Below are 20,372 nucleotides of genomic sequence, written 5' to 3'. Positions count from 1 at the left end.
AATATATTAGTTTTTAACGGCAATAATCTAAACGAAAATTGTAGTAGACTCAAATACGAACGCATAAAGAAGTTACGATGTTCAGAACACAATACCTTAGTCAAAGCACAAGACCTAAGCAGTCAAAGCTATAGTGGTCATAAGCACCAACATCTCAAACACCTTATTAATGATTGTTCCATATAAGATTTCGTGAGAAAAACCCAGAGAAATCGGTCATAAATACTAAATGTGTACAAAAACAACATTGATTTATTTTGCAACAAAACAAATATTAAGGACTAAATGTACAAAAAAATATTAACGGCTAAATGTACACAAATTGAAAAATATATTATTTTATTAAGTCATTTTTTCTGGTTTATTTGGAGTAACCGGTCATAAGAATTAAATATATACACTTTAACAAGTTGAGAGATAAATATTGATAGAAAAAAAACTCAATAACAAAATATGAACAAATATCTTCTGTTTTAACAAATCCTTTTGTTTATTGAGATTTTTTAAACATGTGCCATAAAATATACATAATAAAAAACCTTAATTAAACTATTAGTTATTAGGAATATTACCATAATTAAATATGAAATTATTTTAATTACAAAAAAATATTTTTTTATAATTAACAAACTTTCATATTTATTTATCTTAATATTATCAATAACTAATAATTAAATTAATGTTTTTATTTTTATTTTTTATAAAGATAATATTATGATAAAATACAAAGTAGTTCTAAATTATAATATTTTCATCCCTAACCTAATCGATTTTTTTTACTTCGTCGCTAGAAACTTTGAAAGATGAACAAATACCCTCGGTTTTAACAAATCCCCTTTGTCGTTTGTGGAAAGCTTGAAGAGTGAAGCGATAACGTTCGTCAGGATGAACCAAGAGCTTCTTCTCTCATGGCGTCGTCCATGTCTCCCCTTTCCCACAACCATCACAAAACCCACCAACGTCGGCGTTGTTTTTCAACCAATCCGGGCAACTCTTCAAACCTCGGTCGACGAAAAAGCGGAAATTCTAACTGCGAAAGAGAAGAGAGAGTTGAGGAACGTGAAAAGAGAGGAAAACAAATCGTATAATTGGAGGGAAGACGTGGAAGAAAGGCTATTGAAGAAACCAAAGAAGCAGTTTAACTCTTGGAAGGAAGAGCTTAACCTCGACAAACTCGCGGTAATGGGTCCCCAATGGTGGATCGTCAAGGTCTCCAGAGCTAAAGGTAAGGATACTGTTGAACGGATGATGCAGGCACTCGCAAAGAACTTTCCTGATGCTGAATTTCAGGTAATTAATTAACTCCTGTGTTTGATTTATCTTCCATTTGATGTTCTATAATCACCATAGATTTTGCTTCAACAGTTCTCGGGTTACATCGGATTTTACCCCAATTTGAATCTAACCCGATTGAATACTACATTTACGATTTGATGGCAGGTATTTACTGCAGCTGTTTCTGAGAAAACTAAGTTGAAGAACGGGAAGATTTCAATCAAACCAAAGCCTTTGTATCCCGGATGTGTGTTTTTGAATTGCATATTGAACAGGGAACTCCACAATTTTATAAGAGAAGAATGTGAAGGAGTTGGAGGATTCGTTGGAAGAATGGTTGGAAATACGTAAGCAACAACTTCTCCTGTTAGATCCGAATGACCCAAATTGACCCATTTTAGGTAAACGGGTCGAAATTGCTTCCTCTAAACATTTAACATAAAACTTCTATTTGCAGAAAAAAGCAAATTAACAAACCCAGGCCAGTATCCGCAGCTGACATGGAAGCAATATTTCAAGAAGTGAAAGAAAAGCAAGAAGCAACAGATAAAACATTTGAAGAACAACAACAGTTAGAGATTTTAGAGAAAAAATCACTTCCACTTTCAGATAAAAAAGTATCCAAGAGTCGATCAAGAAAACCTTCAGGGCCTGTTCTTGGGTCAACTGTTCGGATTGTGTCAGGGCCATTTTTGGACTTTTCAGGCACCATAAAAAAGCTAGATAGAAAAAGAGGATCGGTATGCATTATTTCCTTTTTTTGACTTAATCTTACACTTAATGCGACTTAATATAGAAAGTCATGGGAAGGAGACTTGTTACAAATTTTTCTCATTTGTTTTTTTCAGGTAACTGTTGGTTTTACATTGTTTGGGAAGGATACTTTAGCTGATTTAGATGTAAGTGAAATTGTAGAAGAGAAGAAATGATGCCATATCATAATCCCAAGTGGCGAGTGAGTTCTTAAGTCATATTTTTACCCAGTTTGGACGATTTTACCCTTACCACTTCCCTCATGTAACATCTTGGCGTGTGTGCCATGAGGATGCATAAAGGTTAAAAATGTAATTCAATGTTCGATTCATGTGCTGTAAGTTATGAACCAAGCATCTATTATGGTCAAACATCGGTCAAACTCCTAGGCCAAATCAAGAACTTGAAATCAACCCATGAGCTGTATCCATCCAGTCAAAGGTCAACTTTCATCTATAGGGGAGCTGTTGTAGTTTAGATTAGATGTTGGTTATGAAGTTTATTGGACTAAATTTAATGAAGTTGTTAATATCTTCTTTTTTTTTTTTTAATCTGAAGTGCTTTTGATATTTGTGGCATTAGTTTGTTCTTGAATGAAGTTAGCTTGATGAAAATGGAATATGTTTCATTTGAGACTTAATGATTAAACACTTGGAGCAATAGCATTGTGGACTTGATTTATTAATTAGGAAGTGACAAATAATTGAGGAATTGTGGTTGTGGACTTAGTTTATTAATTAGAAAGTGAAGGTGTATATTAGCAAAACAAGCTAAAAAGGTTAAAAGCAGCAAGAGTAGAATAAATATTCAAAGTTTTTGAAGTACAGAATTCTGGTGTTAACTAAATTAGAAAGAAGTTATGGTGAACGTTGACCATTGGCATTGAGATCTGAAGGGTCAACTAAGCCTTCCAACACAACAAGTTCATCTAAAAGTGAGAGTTTTTCCTCTTCAAGAGATTTAACAGCATCTTGAATCTCTTTTGTTTCTCTTCCAACATTAAAGCTTTCTTCTTCTAAAAGTAAATATTTGCGTCTCAGGGATCGATAATCATTACCAGTAGAAGAAGAGTCAGGTAAAGAATCAGAAGTTGTTGACTTTTCCTGTTGTTGGAAGATTTGCGCTTCATTTTTAGAGCTTCTTTTGGAACCCCCTTTTGTGTTGTTTTCTTGTGTTAGCTTCTTCGTAGTGGATGGTTTTCTTTTTGTTGACTTTGGTGGTGGTGTTTCATCAATTGGAACCATTCCATGGTCTTGCATTTCTTCAACTTGTCTGGTATCTGTATCTCAATCTGAGCACAAAGATAAAATGAGTTTCAATCGTTGATCTGTAAATTGCATTAAGCCATTAATCAGATTGCAATGTAGCAGGTGTTCTTTGGACAGTGATTTTCCTCAATACTTGCTAAATCATCTGGATCGGTATGAAAGATCAGAGGTAGAAGCAGAAATTCTGTAAAACCCTCAGTTACCTAGGTATGAAAGAAATTTTAACCTAAATTTTTTTTTTTTTGAAATTGTGCGTTTTTTTTAGAACTTCAGAAAACCTCAATGTCGTGCACTTTTGTAGCCGATCGAAAATACCAGTTGGACAATTTTGTGGATCAAGTTCATGGTCCAAGTTATAACTTGGTGAAACTAATTCTTCTACGATTAACTATTTAACAGTGAATTTAATTTAAAAAGAAAAGAAAAAGGCTCCGATAAACCCTAAGTAAGTGAATCTGACAATGAATTGTGATTACAGTAACTAAATCGTAAAGATAAAGCTCCTCACCAGCAATTAAGCAGACAAAGGAAGCGGTGAGGGAGTAATTAATTGGATTCGGCAGCGATCATCGATCATCAGAGGGAAGAAACGGCGTGAGCGTAGTACGTGTATATAGATTTGGATGAGATTTGAGACGATGAGTTTGAAGGCTGCTCGATCTTCCCGGAGTATTTTCCCTCGTTCTCTAACTAACAAAAAGAAAATGGTGAATTGGGCTTCATCGTCGCTATAATACTATTCACTATTCACTAAAATATATTAGGGCTTCAACATTTTGTTTTTAAAAAAAGATTGGATTTTATACACCACTTGCAACTTAAGGTAGCCCTAGAGTGATTAACATTAACATAAGACGAAATTGCAAAATTGGTCCATGTAGTATGTATTTTTTTAGGGTTTTAGTCTAAACCTCGATTTTTTTGTGTTGGTGGTCCTTTTGAGCTACTTTTGCTTGCAGTTTTGGTCCCTGTCCAAACTAAAAAGACTATTATACCCTTAATGAATTTATTTTTCATTTTTCTTTCACTTTTTAATATTATTATTATTATTAAATATAAAAGTGGGCTCTCTCTCTCTCTCTCATGTGACCCCACCTCTTTCCCCCATTTTCCTCAATTCTCACCCAGTTCTTGAATTCTTGTTTATGCTATTTCCCCTCCCTTACCCGATGAACGTTGATAATCATTCCATTGTCGGGAAATTGACCATCTCCTCCATTAAAACCCTTAGACCAAACAACCGCAATGAAACCCACCTAAAATATCAAGATTTAGGGTTTGGTTATCGACAGGGAGGAAGAAAAAAGGGACGACAACGATGTTGTTAGGTTTACTGGCAGGTGATGGTGATGTTTGTCGTTGACGGATGTCAGCGATGATCTATTTTTCATTTTTGGAAATCAACTCACATGGAAATCAATTCACAGGTTTCCACTTTAACACACACCGACACACACACACACACACACGAACATTCAATGTTCTGGGTTTGCTCTTCAAGAACAACATATGAAATTAATTGAGAAGTTGAAGACATATCAGAGGAAAAAACAATTTCGAATCTGTCAAGATTCAACCACGTCAATCTCTCAAGATCCAATCTCGGTAAGCCCTAATGCAATATGAAATCAATTTCGAATCTGAAATTGATTTTACGTGTGAAATCGAACCATGGATATCCTTTTTTTTATCTTAGTAGGATCGATTAATAGGTGTGTGTATATGTGTTTTCGATCACAGCTCTCAATAATCCTCTATTTCTTATTTGATTTTAAACAAGAAGATGGGACAGAGATGGAGATTCGATGTCTCTTTCTTCTTTCTTTGTGAAATTGATAAGCAGGTCTCAAGTTGTGGTGGTTACACAGTCACGAGGAGGGGTGTTGGCAGAAGGCTATCCCCAGAGCCTTCATTCCCTTTCTGTTGTGATCAACAGAAAAACGTAAAAAAGGATGGAGGTCTTCGATCCTCTGTTGATCCGAGAAAAAGGAAGCATTAACGGAGGCGACAGTTGGTGGCGACGAAGGTGTTGGTGGTGGCGATGGCAGCCCCTTGCTCGCCGGTTGAGTTGTTGTTCTTGATGGTCACCGGAAATGCATCCACCTCTGATGGTGTTTTTACCATAAAAATGAAGAAGAAAATGAAGAAATAAAACTTGGAGAGAGAGAGAGAGAGAGAGAGTGGGTCCCATAATTTTTATTAATAAAAATTTAAATTAAATAGCAAAAACCATCAAAAAAAATATGAGAAGGGCATTTTAGTCTTTTCAGTTTTCTGGGGGACCAAAAACGCAACGAAACCATCTTAAAAGCACCACCAATCCCAAAAAGTCGTGGTTTTGACTAAAACCCAAAAAAAACGCATACCATAAGGACCATTTTTGCAATTTTGTCTTAACATAATAAATAAATTGAAAATAGAAGTTATCTTATGAATACATTAACTAGTTTCTCAATTTTCGAATCACCTTAATATAATTATTTATTATATTCATCATTAACCATTATAATATGGATGTCACATTATAACCATAATACCTATCACTAATCACATCACTCTAATTTATTTTTTTAATTAAATTTAATTCAATTATACAATAAAAGCATATATTTTTTACACTAGTTTTTATTCAATAAAATAACATTGCTTTATTTTATTTTTTTTAGAAAACAACTTAAAATAAAATAGAAAAAATATAAAAATGCAAGCACAAACAACTACCATTGACCCTATTTTTTTAAACAACGTTTATTCATTTTGGGGAATTCTTAAATTATAGTGAAGCCTTGAGGTGCGTAAACGGTTGGTGGTTTATGTCTACATATTGATGTATGGCCATAACAACCAGATTGATATTGCCTTCGTGTGCGTTGTTTATAACAGAGTTATAAATTTCGTCGGACTCGCGACATTTTGCCATCATATTGCGAAACTTGAAACATATTTCATCAATATTACGACTTGGACAACTCGTTAAATCGTGGAAAACGTTTCGAACTCTTCCCAAAAAATCTCTAGACACACCAATACTTACGTCTTCCGAAACTGAAACCCATGTTACGCCCAACTTCTCTTCTTCCTCTTCCGACCAATTCCACATTTTGGGAGCCATGATTTTTGAAAGATCAACCAACACAAATTTGTGAAAGTGAATAAAGGTAAAGAAGAATTGTGTGAAATATAAGATGTATGGTTGTATTTATAGGTAAAAGTTTTGCAAAAAAAAATAAACTAGCCGTTACACGGTGGTCAAAGATGTCAAAGGAGTAAAACCATTTCATTGGCTGTTGCACTCCGTCGACAGCAACACGAAGGACCACGAGCATGACCGACCACGATCAGTTGGAGTGGTGTGCACGGACCACTATCGTTTCCTTGTCAACCACGAGTCGGGTATGACTGATATAACAGATGACCTAATGATAACATATTCAAAGTCATATTGTTTATTTTGGCATCAACTCACCCACCACTTTTTCACTTTAATGATTGAAGAAGCACATGGGAAAATAATAAATTGAGAGAGGGCATTGGACGTTTTGGTAAATTAGCTCCTTAGAATATGAAAGATGTGGTTTTTACTTGTATATAAATGTTCGACAAACTAATTGTAAGAATTTAAAATTGTAAAATTACATAGAATCCAAAAGTTAAAACAATTGATTAGTTTGAGAAGATTCAAAAAACCACATTTTTTTCATAATCGAATTCTCTGTCTCTTTCTAGTTTTATTACTAACCTTAGGAGTAATATTATTTTATTTTGTTATTTGATTATGTAGATCAGGTGATGAAACATGTGAAACAAGCCTTGTTGGCGCTAATTTGACACACAGATCTTGCAATCGAAGGTACAACTCTCAAATCAAAATATGTGAGACATATTTTAAGCGCTATAATCTTTGAATGCATTTGTATGTGGCTGTTTATTAATATTGTTTACATCTGATCTTGGCTTTTTTTACAGATCTTAGGTGTTATTATCTTTACTGTTCTATCACTACTACATTCATGCTTAACCCGACTTACCTAACTAACCTGATTCTAACCACCCGTAGTCCTTAATACTTAACAAAAAAAAACAAACAAACAAAAACAAAAACAACTAACCCGACATGTGTAACCAAAAACCCGATTGGGTTGACCCAATTTACAGCTTTAGTTTCAGTGTGATATGAATGTTAACAAAAGGAAGACCGAATGTGTTATCAAAACGTGCAATAGGGACTTTTTTTGACAAAGTGGAAAAACTGCACTAAACCTTTAAAATCATGCTAATCACATGGACCATTTCTTTAATTTAATTTAGTCAATATATTATTAAATTACATCACTAGTTAGACACTAGAAGACAAAATGCGACAGTATTTTTGGCAATTTGTCAACTTGAAGCAAAATAGAAATCCTCTCTGCAACTACCCGTTATAAATCTCCAATTTTTTCGAGGCAAATTTCAGCTACACAAAATGGCCACCAAATGCAGCATCCCGGCGATCGATCTACAAGATTTCCCCAACCAATTATCCAAATTGATCTCAGCATGCGAAGAATGGGGATGTTTCCGGCTATTCAACCACCACGAGGTCCTCCCATTGACGCTGATGTCGGAGATGAAGGCGGTGGTCAGATCACTCTACGATTTACCGGCGGAGATCAAGCGCCAGAACACCGACGTCATCACCGGAAGCGGATATATGGGTCCGAAGGTGAATAATCCGGTCTGCGAAGCACTCGGATTTCATGACATGTCATCTCTTCATGATGTCGATTCCTTTTGCTCTCAGTTGGATGCTTCACCGGATCAAAGGTAGTCATCCCTCTTTTGTAACTGTAAATTGATATTTCACGATCACCATAATCATCGATAATCGGTCAACGGCCTTCATTTTCAGTATGATATGTAGATAAAGAAAAATGGAATCTGGATTGATTTCGATGATCTGAGATGCATGAGATTGATAGGAACTTGGTCGCTTTCATGGTGTTAGAAAGAGATGAATTTTCTTATAAGTAATTGATCCGGAAAATAAAAATAAAATAAAAAACTGAATGATGGTTATTTTTATTATTAAATTAAGGGAAAACTGCAATAAAGTCCCTATATATTGGCCTCATAATCGATTTAGTTCTTATGTATTTTTTTTATTCAATTAAGTCCCAAATACCAGTAATCTTATTCAATTTAACTCTTTGACCCGGTCAACAGGTCATCCAACTTTCAAAAATTACATTTTTGGCCTAGATTTCAAAATTTATTACAAATTTGGTCCAAAATTCACACATTTTGCCCAGATTTTAATTTTTTTTTTTGCAAATTTGGTCCAAAATTTAGCCTTTTTACCCAAATTTTAGAATTTAATTATGAATTCATCCTAACTTTAGTTTTTTTTACAACTTTTTTTCTCAAAAATTTGTTTCTAATATGTTTCTTCTTTATAAACTCATATTTATACAAAAAAAGATATTTTCACATAAAAATCTTATTTTTTCTACATAAAAACTTTTTTTAAAAGTTTTTTTGTATATAAAATATCTAGTTATAAAAATAGATTTGGACTATTTGTGTGATATCTCTTAAAAAATCAATTAAGAAACTAAAAGTAACCCTAAATTATAAAAACAGGTTTGGATTATTTGTTCTTTAATCACATTTATATGAAAGTTAAAACTAGTTACATTATATATGAAAGTTTAAAATGTATATAATATAACAATATTATATTTTATTCGTAAGATTTTTTTTTAAGAAAAAAGTTAAAATCATAACTTTGATATATTTTTTTATAACTTTTTAATAAATATATTATCTAAATAAAACATATTCATTCATGGCACGTGTCCGATCTAGGTTTTGATTTTTTATTGCCAATCAACCTTTTCTTATTTGGATTATTTATAATCTTGTATTTCCTTTATTATTTAATGTATGTTATATGAAATATCGGTTGCAATTTATTATCGATAAACATGTTTTTAGGGGAGTGAGAAATGACCAAAAATACAATAACAACATAAATATATAAAATATTATAACTATCAATAACACAATATAATACTTTAACTAAAGTTCTAAAGAATTTACACATGAGTTTGGTTTAAAAAAATTACTCAAAGACCTGAAAAATGCTTGAGTTGAGCTTCACAAGGAATTTTTTTTAACTAAACTCATGTGTAAATTCTCAAGAACTTTAGTTAAAGTATTTTATTGTGTTATTGATAGTTATAATATTTTATATATTTATGTTGCTATTTTATTTTTGGTCATTTCTCACTCCCCTAAAAACATATTTATCGATAATAAATTGCAGCCGATATTCCATATAACAGACATTAAAAAAGAAAGGAAATACAAGATTATAAATAATCCAAGTAAAAAGAGGTTGATTGGCAATAAAAAATCACAACCTAGATCGGACACGTGTCATGAATGGATATGTTTTATTTAGATAATATATTTATTAAAAAGTTATAAAAAATATATCAAAGTTATGATTTTAACTTTTTTCCTAAAAAAATTCTTACGAATAAAATATAATATTATTATATTATATATATTAAACTTTCATATATAATGTAACTAGTTTAAACTTTCATATAAATGTGATTAAAGAACAAATAATCCAAACTTGTTTTTATAATTTAGGGTTACTTTTAATTTCTTAATTGATTTTTTAAGAGATATCACACAAATAATCCAAACTTATTTTTATAACTAGATATTTTATATACAAAAAACATTTAAAAAAAGTTTTTATACAGAAAAAATAAGATTTTTATGTGAAAATATGTTTTTTCTTGTATAAATATGATTTTATAAAGAAAAAACATATTAGAAACAATTTTTTGAGAAAAAAAGTTGTAAAAAGAAACTAAAGTTGGGATGAATTCATAATAAAATTTTAAAATTTGGTCAAAAAGGGTATATTTTGGACCAAATTTGTAAGAAAATTTAAAATCTGGGCCAAAAGTGTAAATTTTGGACCAACTTTGTAATAAAATTTGAAATTTGGGCCAAAAATGTAATTTTTGAAAGTTGGATGACTTGTTGACCGGGTTAAAGGGTTAAATTGAATACGATTACCGGTATTTGGGACTTAATTGAATAAAAAAAATATATAGGGATTAAATCAATTATAAGGCCAATATGTAGGGACTTTATTGCAGTTTTCCCTTAAATTAACATAAAAATATGTCACAAGTCAGAACTATTAGTGATAAACATGTTATTTAGCAATATAAAGAAAAACAATTCAAAAACTCGCTTAAAGAAATCTTTAGAAAAAGTCATTATTAAAAGTTAATATATCATTTTGATTCATTTGCTAATTGATTTAAGGTTTTATATATATATATATATATATATATATATATATATATATATATATATATAAACATACGTTAAAGTTACATATAAAAATGTATATAAAGTATTTATGTATTTAGAATACATAAACATATTTTAAAATACTTTAAAAAATACATAAGTATTTAAAACAATATATAAAAATACGTTAAAATACTCAATATATATATATATATATATATATATATATATATATATATATAATATGATTATATATTTAATATATTTATTTACAAATTATTATATATATTTATGTTTTTAATAATAATAATAATAATAATAGTTGTATTAGAAGCTTAGCATTTAAAACATTATATCAAACTTTGAAGTATAAAATCAACAAGAAGTTTTTAGTAATAAAAAATGAGTGGCTTTATAAGTAAGACGAGTCGGTATAGGCCTCGACGAGAAGCGACGAGACCCACGTGGCACTCCGCGACGCCGTCATAACGCGGTAAACACCGCCCCCCCTAGCCGTTGCTTCTCGTCGCCCGGAACTCGTTGCCTTGGAAACGAGTTGTAACGCCAAAAAAAATATACGTTGCACATTTTTTTACCGTTTAATAACGGTCCATTTCAAAAAAAAAATACCTTTTTACCATTTATATATATACATACAGTTTATTTCAATTTTTATATACCTTTCTCTCATTCTCTCTATATCTTTATACACATTTTCTCTCATTCTCTCTATATCTATATCTTTAATTCAAAAAATGGAGCAAAACCCAAATACCCCCCCTGCATCATCAAACCCAAACACAACCTCGCCTCTCGGATTTGCGGGGTACGAAAATTATTTTAACCTTTTGTCGTCTCAAAGTTCACCACAAATACCATACCAAGGTGCCGCTTTCAATCCCGCTTCACCGCCACTGCAATTTCCCAACTCACCTTACGTTCAACAAAATCAATTTGGTCAAAACCCAAATTTACAACAAAATCTTTTCTCTACTTTTGGTTCGATGCAACAAACAACCAATCAACCGTCACCTACAACACAACCAACAGTTCAAGTGGAAGCAGGAAGTAGTAGGAAAGGGAAAGGGAAAGGAAAATCAAAAAGGGAAATTAATAGCGGTGGAATCTGAAAATGCAGACGTTCCACAATGGTGGACACCGGAGGAGGAATACGCTTTGACAGCGGCTTGGTGTGCTACTTCAAAGGACGAACTTCGTGGAAATGGAATGAAAAAAGGAGCTTATTGGGGGGCGGTGCTCGACAAGTTTCACGCTATTTTAAGGAAAAATCCGTATCGCAACAACGACATGTTGAGCAGCAAATGAGGTATGATAACTAAGCGGTGCAGCAAATTCAACGGTATTTACAACCGGATTGCAGCGCAACAACAAAGTGGAACCAACGACTTTGATTTGTTCAAAGCTACTAAGGAACAATATCGGGTCGAAATGGGTCATGTTTTCGACTTTGAAAATCATGGGAATTGTTGCGAGCGGATCCAAAGTGGAATAAAACGCCTACATCGTCGGAGGTTCAATCCAAAAGGTCTCGCAATTCTAGTTCGGTCGACGTGTCGGACGCACGGACTAACATCGACCTAAACGCCGATGACGATGAGATCCTGGATGATATCCAAGAGATATCCCCACCATGACGACCGCCCGGACGCGACAAAGCGAGGCGCGCTGCAAGACATGCGGAGGAGGTGGAGACGAGAGCAAAAGATGCGGCGGAAATGAGAGCGAAATTCGACGAACATAATTTGTTAATAAAAGAAAAAAATGAGTTGAAACGTCGTCATTTGAAATTTCTGGAAATTCAGGCACGAGAGAAGCGGAAGCAAAAAGAGAGGGAACTAATGACACAACAGTTGTCAATTCTTCGGACAAGCGAGGATGGTTTAGCACCTGCTGATCTAGCGGTGCTACATGCAATGAAGGAACAAATTAGGAAAAAATATTTGGGTTCATTAGGATTTGTGTGTGGTATTTAATAGTGATTTCAATGTTATTTTAGTTATTAATTTAGGTTTAAAATTATGTTTTTTTAATTGTAATTGGATTTTAGATTTTAAATATTATGTCTTTTTTTTTTGTTTTTAAAATTATATGTTTTATAAAAAAAATATTAGTTATTATTAAAAAAACGCAAAAAGAAAAAAAAACGAAAACAAAAAAAAGTAAAAAAAAAACGAAATAGTAAAAAAAATACAAAAATAAAAATATTTATTTTCAAAATGTTGGTGTTACATCTTGTTGTATCTTGTTGTCCATTTCCTCACTTGGTGTTATAACACCATTTGCTTATGTGGCATGTGAGGTGGCACAACTTGGTGTTGCACCTTGTTGCCCACACCCAATGCTCTAAGAGCTGGTGGGTTTGAACCCCCACTCCCCTCCTTTTATATTAAAAATCCTAATTTTACATATTCTAATACTAGACAATGCCACATCAGTCATTGTCTAGTTGGCATGTCATGTGTCATAAGTGATCTAATGAAAATATCAAAATGAATTAAAGTGCAAGGTTTATGTTTGTGTTTTAGAAATATTAATGTATCATATTTTTTCATAAAAATAAATATATTTGTATAATAACTTATATAGATATATTTATATTTAATATGTTTAAAAGGTTTATGATTGTATTTCATAAATGATAACTTATAAAAAATATTTATTTTTATAAAAAAAAATATGAGACGCTATTGTTTATGAAATACAAGCCTTTTAAACATATAAAATAATTTTATTTTATTTTAAATAAAATAAATTAAACGAAACTAATGTCATATGATAAATATGGTTAAGTATTTTAGCATATGTTGCATCGGTAAATAATTATTAGCTAAGTGACGTTTTCTTAAGTTTGCTTTGAAAAGTCAATCTCTTATTAAGAAACATATTTTAAATTTGATAAAACTAAATAATTTTTATAAATTAAATATCAAAAGTTTATATCAAACAAATATAAAATTTACCATACTTATATTACAAAACCAAAACAGAAACATATTTTTATATTTAATTTAAAACCGCATACTTATATTTTAAAATAAAATAACAACATACTATTACTCTTATAATAACGTATTTTTCGAAATAACACATCGTTTTTTCATAATAATAAATATATTTGTATGAGAAAAATAAAGATAAATCTTAAAAATTACATCACATAAAAAATAAGAAGTAACAAAATGATGTTTTTATACTTTAAACTTTTTAAATAAAAAATATAAAACGAAAATATTTAATTATGTATTATAGTTTGAATATATTAGATTAATTCTCGACTACAAAAAATATTTATGTATTAAAGAAAAATATATTTGCATGATGATTAAAATTTGAAAGTTTTAAGTTTTTTATTTATATAAATATTATATGTTTCTTTTTGCCTTTTTATTTGATTTGTAGTAATCAATACAAAATTTAATAGACTTATTTAAAATTTCACAAATGGCCCTTTAACGAAATTTCATAAATGGTCATTACCTAAGTTTCACAAAAGACTAAATATGGTCCTTATAATTCTTTCAATTTAACGGATCTATTTAACGAACATTCACACAATAATGACTTTTTGTATGTGATGTTTGCTTCAAAGGAATCATTCATGCAAAAAAAATGGTTTCCTAAAAAAATATAATATGTTTTCTAGAAGTATAAATACATATTTTTATGTTTTTAGAAGTATAAATACATATTTTTATGTTTTTAGAAGTATAAATATATTTTCTTTATATAATGACGTTTTAATTTGATATACTTCTAATACATATTTATGGTTCTAAAATGTATTTTTCACATTTTAAACCGTACCAATAGTAAAAAAAAAAAAAAAAAAAAAAAAAAAAAAAAAAAAAAAAAAAAAAAAACTGGTATTTAAAGATATATCATTTAAAAAAATACAAATAGGATTTTAATTAAACATTTTTCCATATATAAATAATTTTTTTTGGTATGAATACGTACTATGAGAAAAAATATTTAGGTAGAAATGTAAAAAAAAAAATATATAAAAGTTTTATTTTATTTTAAATTTTATTTCACAGTTACTTGTAAACTTATCATAAAAGGTAACAATAGCAAAAAAAAAAAAAATACTGCAGTGTTTTGTTTTTAACACGTCAAAAACTGATGTTAATAAAAAACCAAAATTTTTTTGAAGACTCAAAGGTTTTATGAGAATGAAAATTGATTTATATACAATACTATTTATCTATAGACAACAATTTACGATTTTTAAGGTTATACAGTATAAAATATATAAAATATGAATTGTTGCATATGATTCAAAAAGAACCAAAAGTTTAGGCTTTGTGTATATGACCTTGGGTTTGTATAAATGTATATTTTTAATAGAGATACAATCATGAGATACTGTGGTGCAGTCCATGAATTATTTATTGGGCTCGGAGTGAAAATAGCCGAAGGCTTAGGGGTAAAAAGTGAAAATATTGGATTCAAGAACTGGCCATCTCGATGCAGGATGAACAAATACCACTTCACCCCTGAAACTGTTGGTTCCCCTGGAGTCCGAACACACACAGACTCCGGTTTCCTCACCATCATCCAAGACGATGACGTCGCCGGCGGTTTAGAAGTCATGAACAACTCCGGCGAGTTCATCGCCGTCGATCCATCGCCAGGCACCCTTTTCGTTAACCTCGGTGACATGGCAACGGTGGGTCTCCAAATTCCAAGCAACCTTTAATTTTATGGCTTTTTTCGTTCCAAATTTCATTCGATTAAATTTGACGGGATGCTGATTGATCGATGTTACATGAAGGTTTGGAGCAATGGAAGATTTTGCAACGTGAAGCATAGGGTGCAGTGTAAAGAGGCGAAGATACGTTTTTCGATTGCATCGTTTCTTTCAGGGCCGAGAGAGGTGGTGGAACCGCCGCCGGAGCTGGTGGACGATGAGCATCCACGTGTGTATGTGGCCACCACTTACGAAGAGTACAGGAAGTTGAGGTTTTCGATGAAGCTGTAGACAGGCGAAACTCTTGCACTCTTGTGCACATCAAGCTCCGACAAGTGATTAACATGGTTTTAATCGGTCTCAATATGTTGAGAAAAAATGTGGCAATATGTTTGGAGTTTATGTTAGAAAAATAGAAAACATGAGAATTACATATTTAAGATTAGTAGAGGCATATTGCCTAAATAATTATTTACGACATTCCAATAGAAGTTTTTTCGTAAACAATGTCTTTGTCAAACTGCTGTCTCTCATATTCATTTGCATTTAGAATTATCAAGAACTAATTTTCTTGTTATTCGCTTTGGTAGATATATACCAATAGTAACTAGTGATTATCCAATACTTTTGTGGATAGCAAATCAAATGGTCTTATATTTAATCATTCAAAGCCATTATGATTAAGGAAGAGTTTTTAGCACTCTAGTACAACAAAGCTTGACGAATTTACATATTTTGTCATTCAAGTATTTTTTGTATTCAATTGGTCATTGTCATTAGAAAATACCATCTAATTAAGGGTTTTGGAGAAATTGTATCCGGTTTATGGATAATATGCTGACATAGCACAACAAAGTTTGAGGGAAATTGAGCAAAATTCATATGCAGTTTTTGACACTGTAGCACAACAAAGTTTAGCGAATTTATACATTTAGTCACTCGAGTAATCGGCTATTCTTGTATCATGTCATATAATGATGTAATTGATAGGTAAAATTCAACTTTAATTGTCTATTAGACATAAAAATACTTGATTGACTAAATATGTAAATTTGTCAAACTTTATTGTGCAACAGTTCCAAAAACCCTTTAAAAATATTAACTTTGTTCTAATCACATGTTTTAGACATTACTTATCCTTCATACTTTTTTATGTGCAACCTTGTATCGATGTGTGGTCCAATCACGATATGTGGTCGAATCACCCGTGGCTTGATCAAAGATGCATGTTAGCTTAGTGCATCTATTTTAAGTCGAGTAGGTGGTTAACAACACAATTTTAAGTTCAAGTATATGATTAGAAATGAGCACATATTTCATATTTCAAAAAAGAAAGCTAAAATGAAGCGGAAAATAGAGGGAGTTTTTTCAAAGTAATGTGCATAAACATTGTATTCCGAATATTAAAAAAATCTGAAAACTTTCGTATTTCTTGAGAAGCCAAGGAAGACGATTTCTGGAGGAGTCGAGTAGCCAACAGTGATGAGTTTAATCATCTCTAGAACGATTATCTTATTCTCCACAAACCGTGACACAATCTCTCTAAGGACTTACATATGGATAGTTATTGATTGTTGTTTGTTACGGATTTGAAAATTCCATTCTTCCTGACAATTTATCTATTCAAAATTAAGTTGCAGAGCACATAAATTCTTTTAATTGGTTACAATCTCATTTTGTATCTTCAATCTTGTTAATTGCTTATTGTGTTGAAACCTTGTTTCAAGATGATAAATAGGATATTTCTGATTGGACATACTTGATTAAGTGTAGAGTTTTGGTTAGTTTAATTAATTGTTATGTGGAAGTTAGAAACTATAGTTTTTACACATATAAAAGTGTTCATCAAATTCGCTGGATACTTTTAAAAATGAAAATTTACCTAAAATAAAAAATTAAAAGATTGAGAAACAGGTCCTAAAAACTACAAAGCTAACACTGATTTGTAACTAAATGTCAAATATATTTTTATGAGAAAATGACAAAAATAGCCAATTACACTAATTGCATTACAAAAATAGCCAAAAAAAATCGAGATTACATATTTAGCCACCCATTTCGCAGATGAGAAGGTCCCATCTGCGAAATGGGCTTCTCATCTGCGAAAGTACAAGTGCCTGAAGCACAGTTGTGCTTCAGGCACTTGTACTTTCGCAGATGATAATTTTATTTTTTTTTTAAAATTTTTTCGGTATAAATAGGGGTAATTTCGCAGATGGAGAAGGTCCCATCTGCGAAATCCTCTGATCCTATCTGCGAAATGATGCAATTTTTTTTTTTTTTTTTTTTTTTTAAGTTTGACTATGGAATGAATTGGTTTGACTACGAAATGAGCTTTGCTATATAAAAACTTTTGTAGAAAAAATATCATTTTGGTTGTTATTTGTTTGTGAAATACTCTCTATCTCTACAATTTGCTCAAAAAATGATTGAATACTTGGTTTGTCTTGTAACCAAAATGATATTTTTTCTACAAAAGTTTTTATATAGCAAAGCCCATTTCGTAGTCAAACCAATTCATTCCATAGTCAAACCTAAAAAAAAAAAAAAAAAAAATTGCATCATTTCGCAGATAGGATCAGAGGATTTCGCAGATGGGACCTTCTCCATCTGCGAAATTACCCTTATTTATACCGAAAAAATTTTTAAAAAAAAAAAATTATCATCTGCGAAAGTACAAGTGCCTGAAGCACAACTGTGCTTCAGGCACTTGTACTTTCGCAGATGAGAAGCCCATTTCGCAGATGGGACCTTCTCATCTGCGAAATGGGTGGCTAAATATGTAATCTCGATTTTTTTTGGCTATTTTTGTAATGCAATTAGTGTAATTGGCTATTTTTATCATTTTCTCTATTTTTATTAAATTACATCTCACCATTAATCTATCTTTTTCTAGTTAGACAGTAAAGACAAAATTCGGCGGTATTTTTGGCAATTTGTCTCCTTGAAGCAAAAAACAAATCCCTCTCTGCAACTTCCCTTTATAAATCCCCCAATTTACTACGCAAATTTCAGCTTCACGACATGGCCACCAAATGCAGTATCCCGGTGATCGATCTACAAGATTTAGATTCCCCCAACCAATTATCCAAATTGATCTCAGCATGCGAAGAATGGGGCTGTTTCCGGCTACTCAACCACCACGAAGTCCTCCCATCGACGCTGATGTCGGAGATGAAGGCGGTGGTCAGATCACTCTTCGATTTACCGGTGGAGATCAAGCGCCAGAACACCGATGTCATCACCGGAAGCGGATATATGGCTCCATCGGCAAAAAATCCGCTCTACGAAGCACTCGGATTGTATGACATGTCATCTCCTCAAGACGTCGATTCCTTTTGCTCTCAATTGGATGCTTCACCGCATCAAAGGTACTTCATCCCTCTTTCTGTAACTGTACATACATATTTCATGATCATCACTGAGAATCAGTCAACGGCCTCCATTTTCAGTATGATATATAAGATAACGAGAAATAACAGGAACTTAGTCGCTTTCATGGTGTTTGAAAGAGATGGATTTTCTTACAAGTAACTGATCCTGAAATAATTGATGAACACATGTGATTTAACTGTATAGAAGTTTCAATTTTGACAGAGAGACAATCATGAGATATGCTGGAGCAGTACATGACCTATTTATGGGGATCGTAGGGAAATTAGCCGAAGGTCTAGGGGCCAAAAGTGAAAATATCGGATTCGAGAATTGGCCATGTCAATTCAGGATAAACAAATACCACTTCACCCCTGAAAGTGTTGGTTCCCCTGGCGTCCAAATACACACAGACTCCGGTTTCCTCACCATCCTCCAAGACGATGAAGGCGTCGGCGGTTTAGAAGTCATGAACAGCTCCGGCGAGTTCATCGCCGTCGATCCCTGGCCAGGCACCCTTCTCGTTAACCTCGGCGACATGGCAACGGTGCGTCCCTACTCCCTAAACCACCAAATTAGGGCTTTTTTCATTCGATTTAGATTTGACGCAATGGTGACTGAATTGATCGATGTTACTTGAAGGTTTGGAGCAATGGAAGATTTTGTAACGTGAAGCATAGGGTGCAGTGTAAAGAAGCGAAGATACGTGTTTCGATTGCGTCGTTCCTTTTAGGGCCGAGAGAGGCGGTGGAACCGCTGCCGGAGCTTGTGGATGATAAGCACCCCCGTGTGTATGTGGCCACCACCTACGAAGAGTACAGGAAGCTAAGGTTCTCGACGAAGCTGCAGGCAGGCGAAGCTCTTGCACTCTTGTACACATCAAGCTCCGATAAGTGATGAACCGTGGTTCAAAACTTCAAATCAGTCGCATTTTATTGAGAAAATGTTGCAATATATGTTAGAAAACATGAATATTACATATTTAATATTTAATATTAATATGGCATAGTGCCTAAATAATTTTTTAAAATATTCCAACGAAAATTTGCTTTGGTGGATATATACCAGACATAAGTAGTCATTGTCATTTAGTTGATTGAAATTGCAAACCAAATAGTTAGAGGTAGTTGCAAAATGTGTAGTTTAAATGGTAATTTTAATCACTCGGAAACATTACGATTCAAGGAATATTGTCTTTATCCCATCAGTCTTTAATCTATTAAGTTAATCTATCAAAAGAAAAATATAAAAAAAATGGTGCAAATTAAAAGATTTATATAAGAAGAAGCGAAGTCATTTGCTCATTTAGAATGTTAAATTTTGATTGGTTTATAAAATTCATGAGGTGAAATCAGAAATGAGTTTTGTCTTTGTTCAAAATGGAATGTGACATTCCAATATGAAGGCAGACAAAGTTTGTCGTAGGTATTTGTTTGTGTTGGGTTGTCGTGATTTTTTTCATTTTGAAATATATTTATTTATTTATGATTGTATTAAAATATATATAATTCTTTTAGAATGATGTTCTTTGAATGTATCGAGTTGCCCGTCGGCCGTCGGTGGTCATTAGAAAATATTTGTAAGTTTGGAATTAATATTATGCAAACTACATATTAGGTTTTCAACTTATAACTCATTTTGCTTACAATTTAAAAAGGAATTATAAACAA

General features: G+C 32.2%; 3 protein-coding genes across 4 annotated transcripts; all 3 read left to right on the top strand.

Annotated features, from left to right (window-relative positions):
* Positions 1-789: 789 nt before the first annotated feature.
* Positions 790-2,579, top strand: PTAC13 (plastid transcriptionally active 13). Its single transcript, XM_079025119.1, has 4 exons — positions 790-1,290; positions 1,441-1,622; positions 1,733-2,015; positions 2,124-2,579. The coding sequence occupies exons 1-4, from the start codon at positions 886-888 to the stop codon at positions 2,202-2,204; spliced, it is 951 nt and encodes a 316-aa protein (XP_078881245.1). The 5' UTR covers positions 790-885; the 3' UTR covers positions 2,205-2,579.
* A 5,078-nt stretch (positions 2,580-7,657) lies between these two features.
* Positions 7,658-15,907, top strand: LOC145087207 (2-oxoglutarate-dependent dioxygenase DAO-like). 2 transcript variants are annotated; one of them, XM_079025117.1, is made up of 3 exons: positions 7,658-8,102; positions 14,988-15,309; positions 15,415-15,907. In XM_079025117.1, the coding sequence occupies exons 1-3, from the start codon at positions 7,762-7,764 to the stop codon at positions 15,619-15,621; spliced, it is 870 nt and encodes a 289-aa protein (XP_078881243.1). In that variant the 5' UTR covers positions 7,658-7,761; the 3' UTR covers positions 15,622-15,907. The 2 variants fall into 2 exon arrangements, with proteins under 2 accessions (XP_078881243.1, XP_078881244.1); XM_079025118.1 differs by having other exon boundaries at positions 7,661-8,102; positions 15,114-15,309.
* Positions 15,908-18,264: 2,357 nt separating this feature from the next.
* LOC145087206 (2-oxoglutarate-dependent dioxygenase DAO-like) lies at positions 18,265-19,732 on the top strand. Its single transcript, XM_079025115.1, has 3 exons — positions 18,265-18,701; positions 18,928-19,249; positions 19,345-19,732. The coding sequence occupies exons 1-3, from the start codon at positions 18,355-18,357 to the stop codon at positions 19,597-19,599; spliced, it is 924 nt and encodes a 307-aa protein (XP_078881241.1). The 5' UTR covers positions 18,265-18,354; the 3' UTR covers positions 19,600-19,732.
* The last annotated feature ends 640 nt before the right edge of the window (positions 19,733-20,372 follow it).

The sequence above is a fragment of the Lactuca serriola genome, chromosome 2 (assembly GCF_051521515.1).
Source record: "Lactuca serriola cultivar US96UC23 chromosome 2, Lser_US96UC23_V15, whole genome shotgun sequence".
NCBI lineage: Eukaryota > Viridiplantae > Streptophyta > Magnoliopsida > Asterales > Asteraceae > Lactuca > Lactuca serriola.
The sequence above is the reverse complement of the archived record's forward strand: the minus strand, read 5'-3'. Positions and strand labels throughout refer to the sequence as shown.

What these genes read in the sequence shown, in the direction of transcription:
- LOC145087206 (XM_079025115.1), top strand. Translation starts at nt 18,355, where the DNA reads ATGGCCACCAAATGCAGTATCCCGGTGATCGATCTACAAGATTTAGAT. An exon ending in GATGCTTCACCGCATCAAAG is followed by an intron (nt 18,702 to 18,927) that starts GTACTTCATCCC and finishes CAATTTTGACAG; the next exon opens with AGAGACAATCATGAGATATG. An exon ending in ACCTCGGCGACATGGCAACG is followed by an intron (nt 19,250 to 19,344) that starts GTGCGTCCCTAC and finishes TGTTACTTGAAG; the next exon opens with GTTTGGAGCAATGGAAGATT.
- LOC145087207 (XM_079025117.1), top strand. Translation starts at nt 7,762, where the DNA reads ATGGCCACCAAATGCAGCATCCCGGCGATCGATCTACAAGATTTCCCC. An exon ending in GATGCTTCACCGGATCAAAG is followed by an intron (nt 8,103 to 14,987) that starts GTAGTCATCCCT and finishes TATTTTTAATAG; the next exon opens with AGATACAATCATGAGATACT. An exon ending in ACCTCGGTGACATGGCAACG is followed by an intron (nt 15,310 to 15,414) that starts GTGGGTCTCCAA and finishes TGTTACATGAAG; the next exon opens with GTTTGGAGCAATGGAAGATT.
- PTAC13 (XM_079025119.1), top strand. Translation starts at nt 886, where the DNA reads ATGAACCAAGAGCTTCTTCTCTCATGGCGTCGTCCATGTCTCCCCTTT. An exon ending in TTCCTGATGCTGAATTTCAG is followed by an intron (nt 1,291 to 1,440) that starts GTAATTAATTAA and finishes ATTTGATGGCAG; the next exon opens with GTATTTACTGCAGCTGTTTC. An exon ending in TAGATAGAAAAAGAGGATCG is followed by an intron (nt 2,016 to 2,123) that starts GTATGCATTATT and finishes TGTTTTTTTCAG; the next exon opens with GTAACTGTTGGTTTTACATT.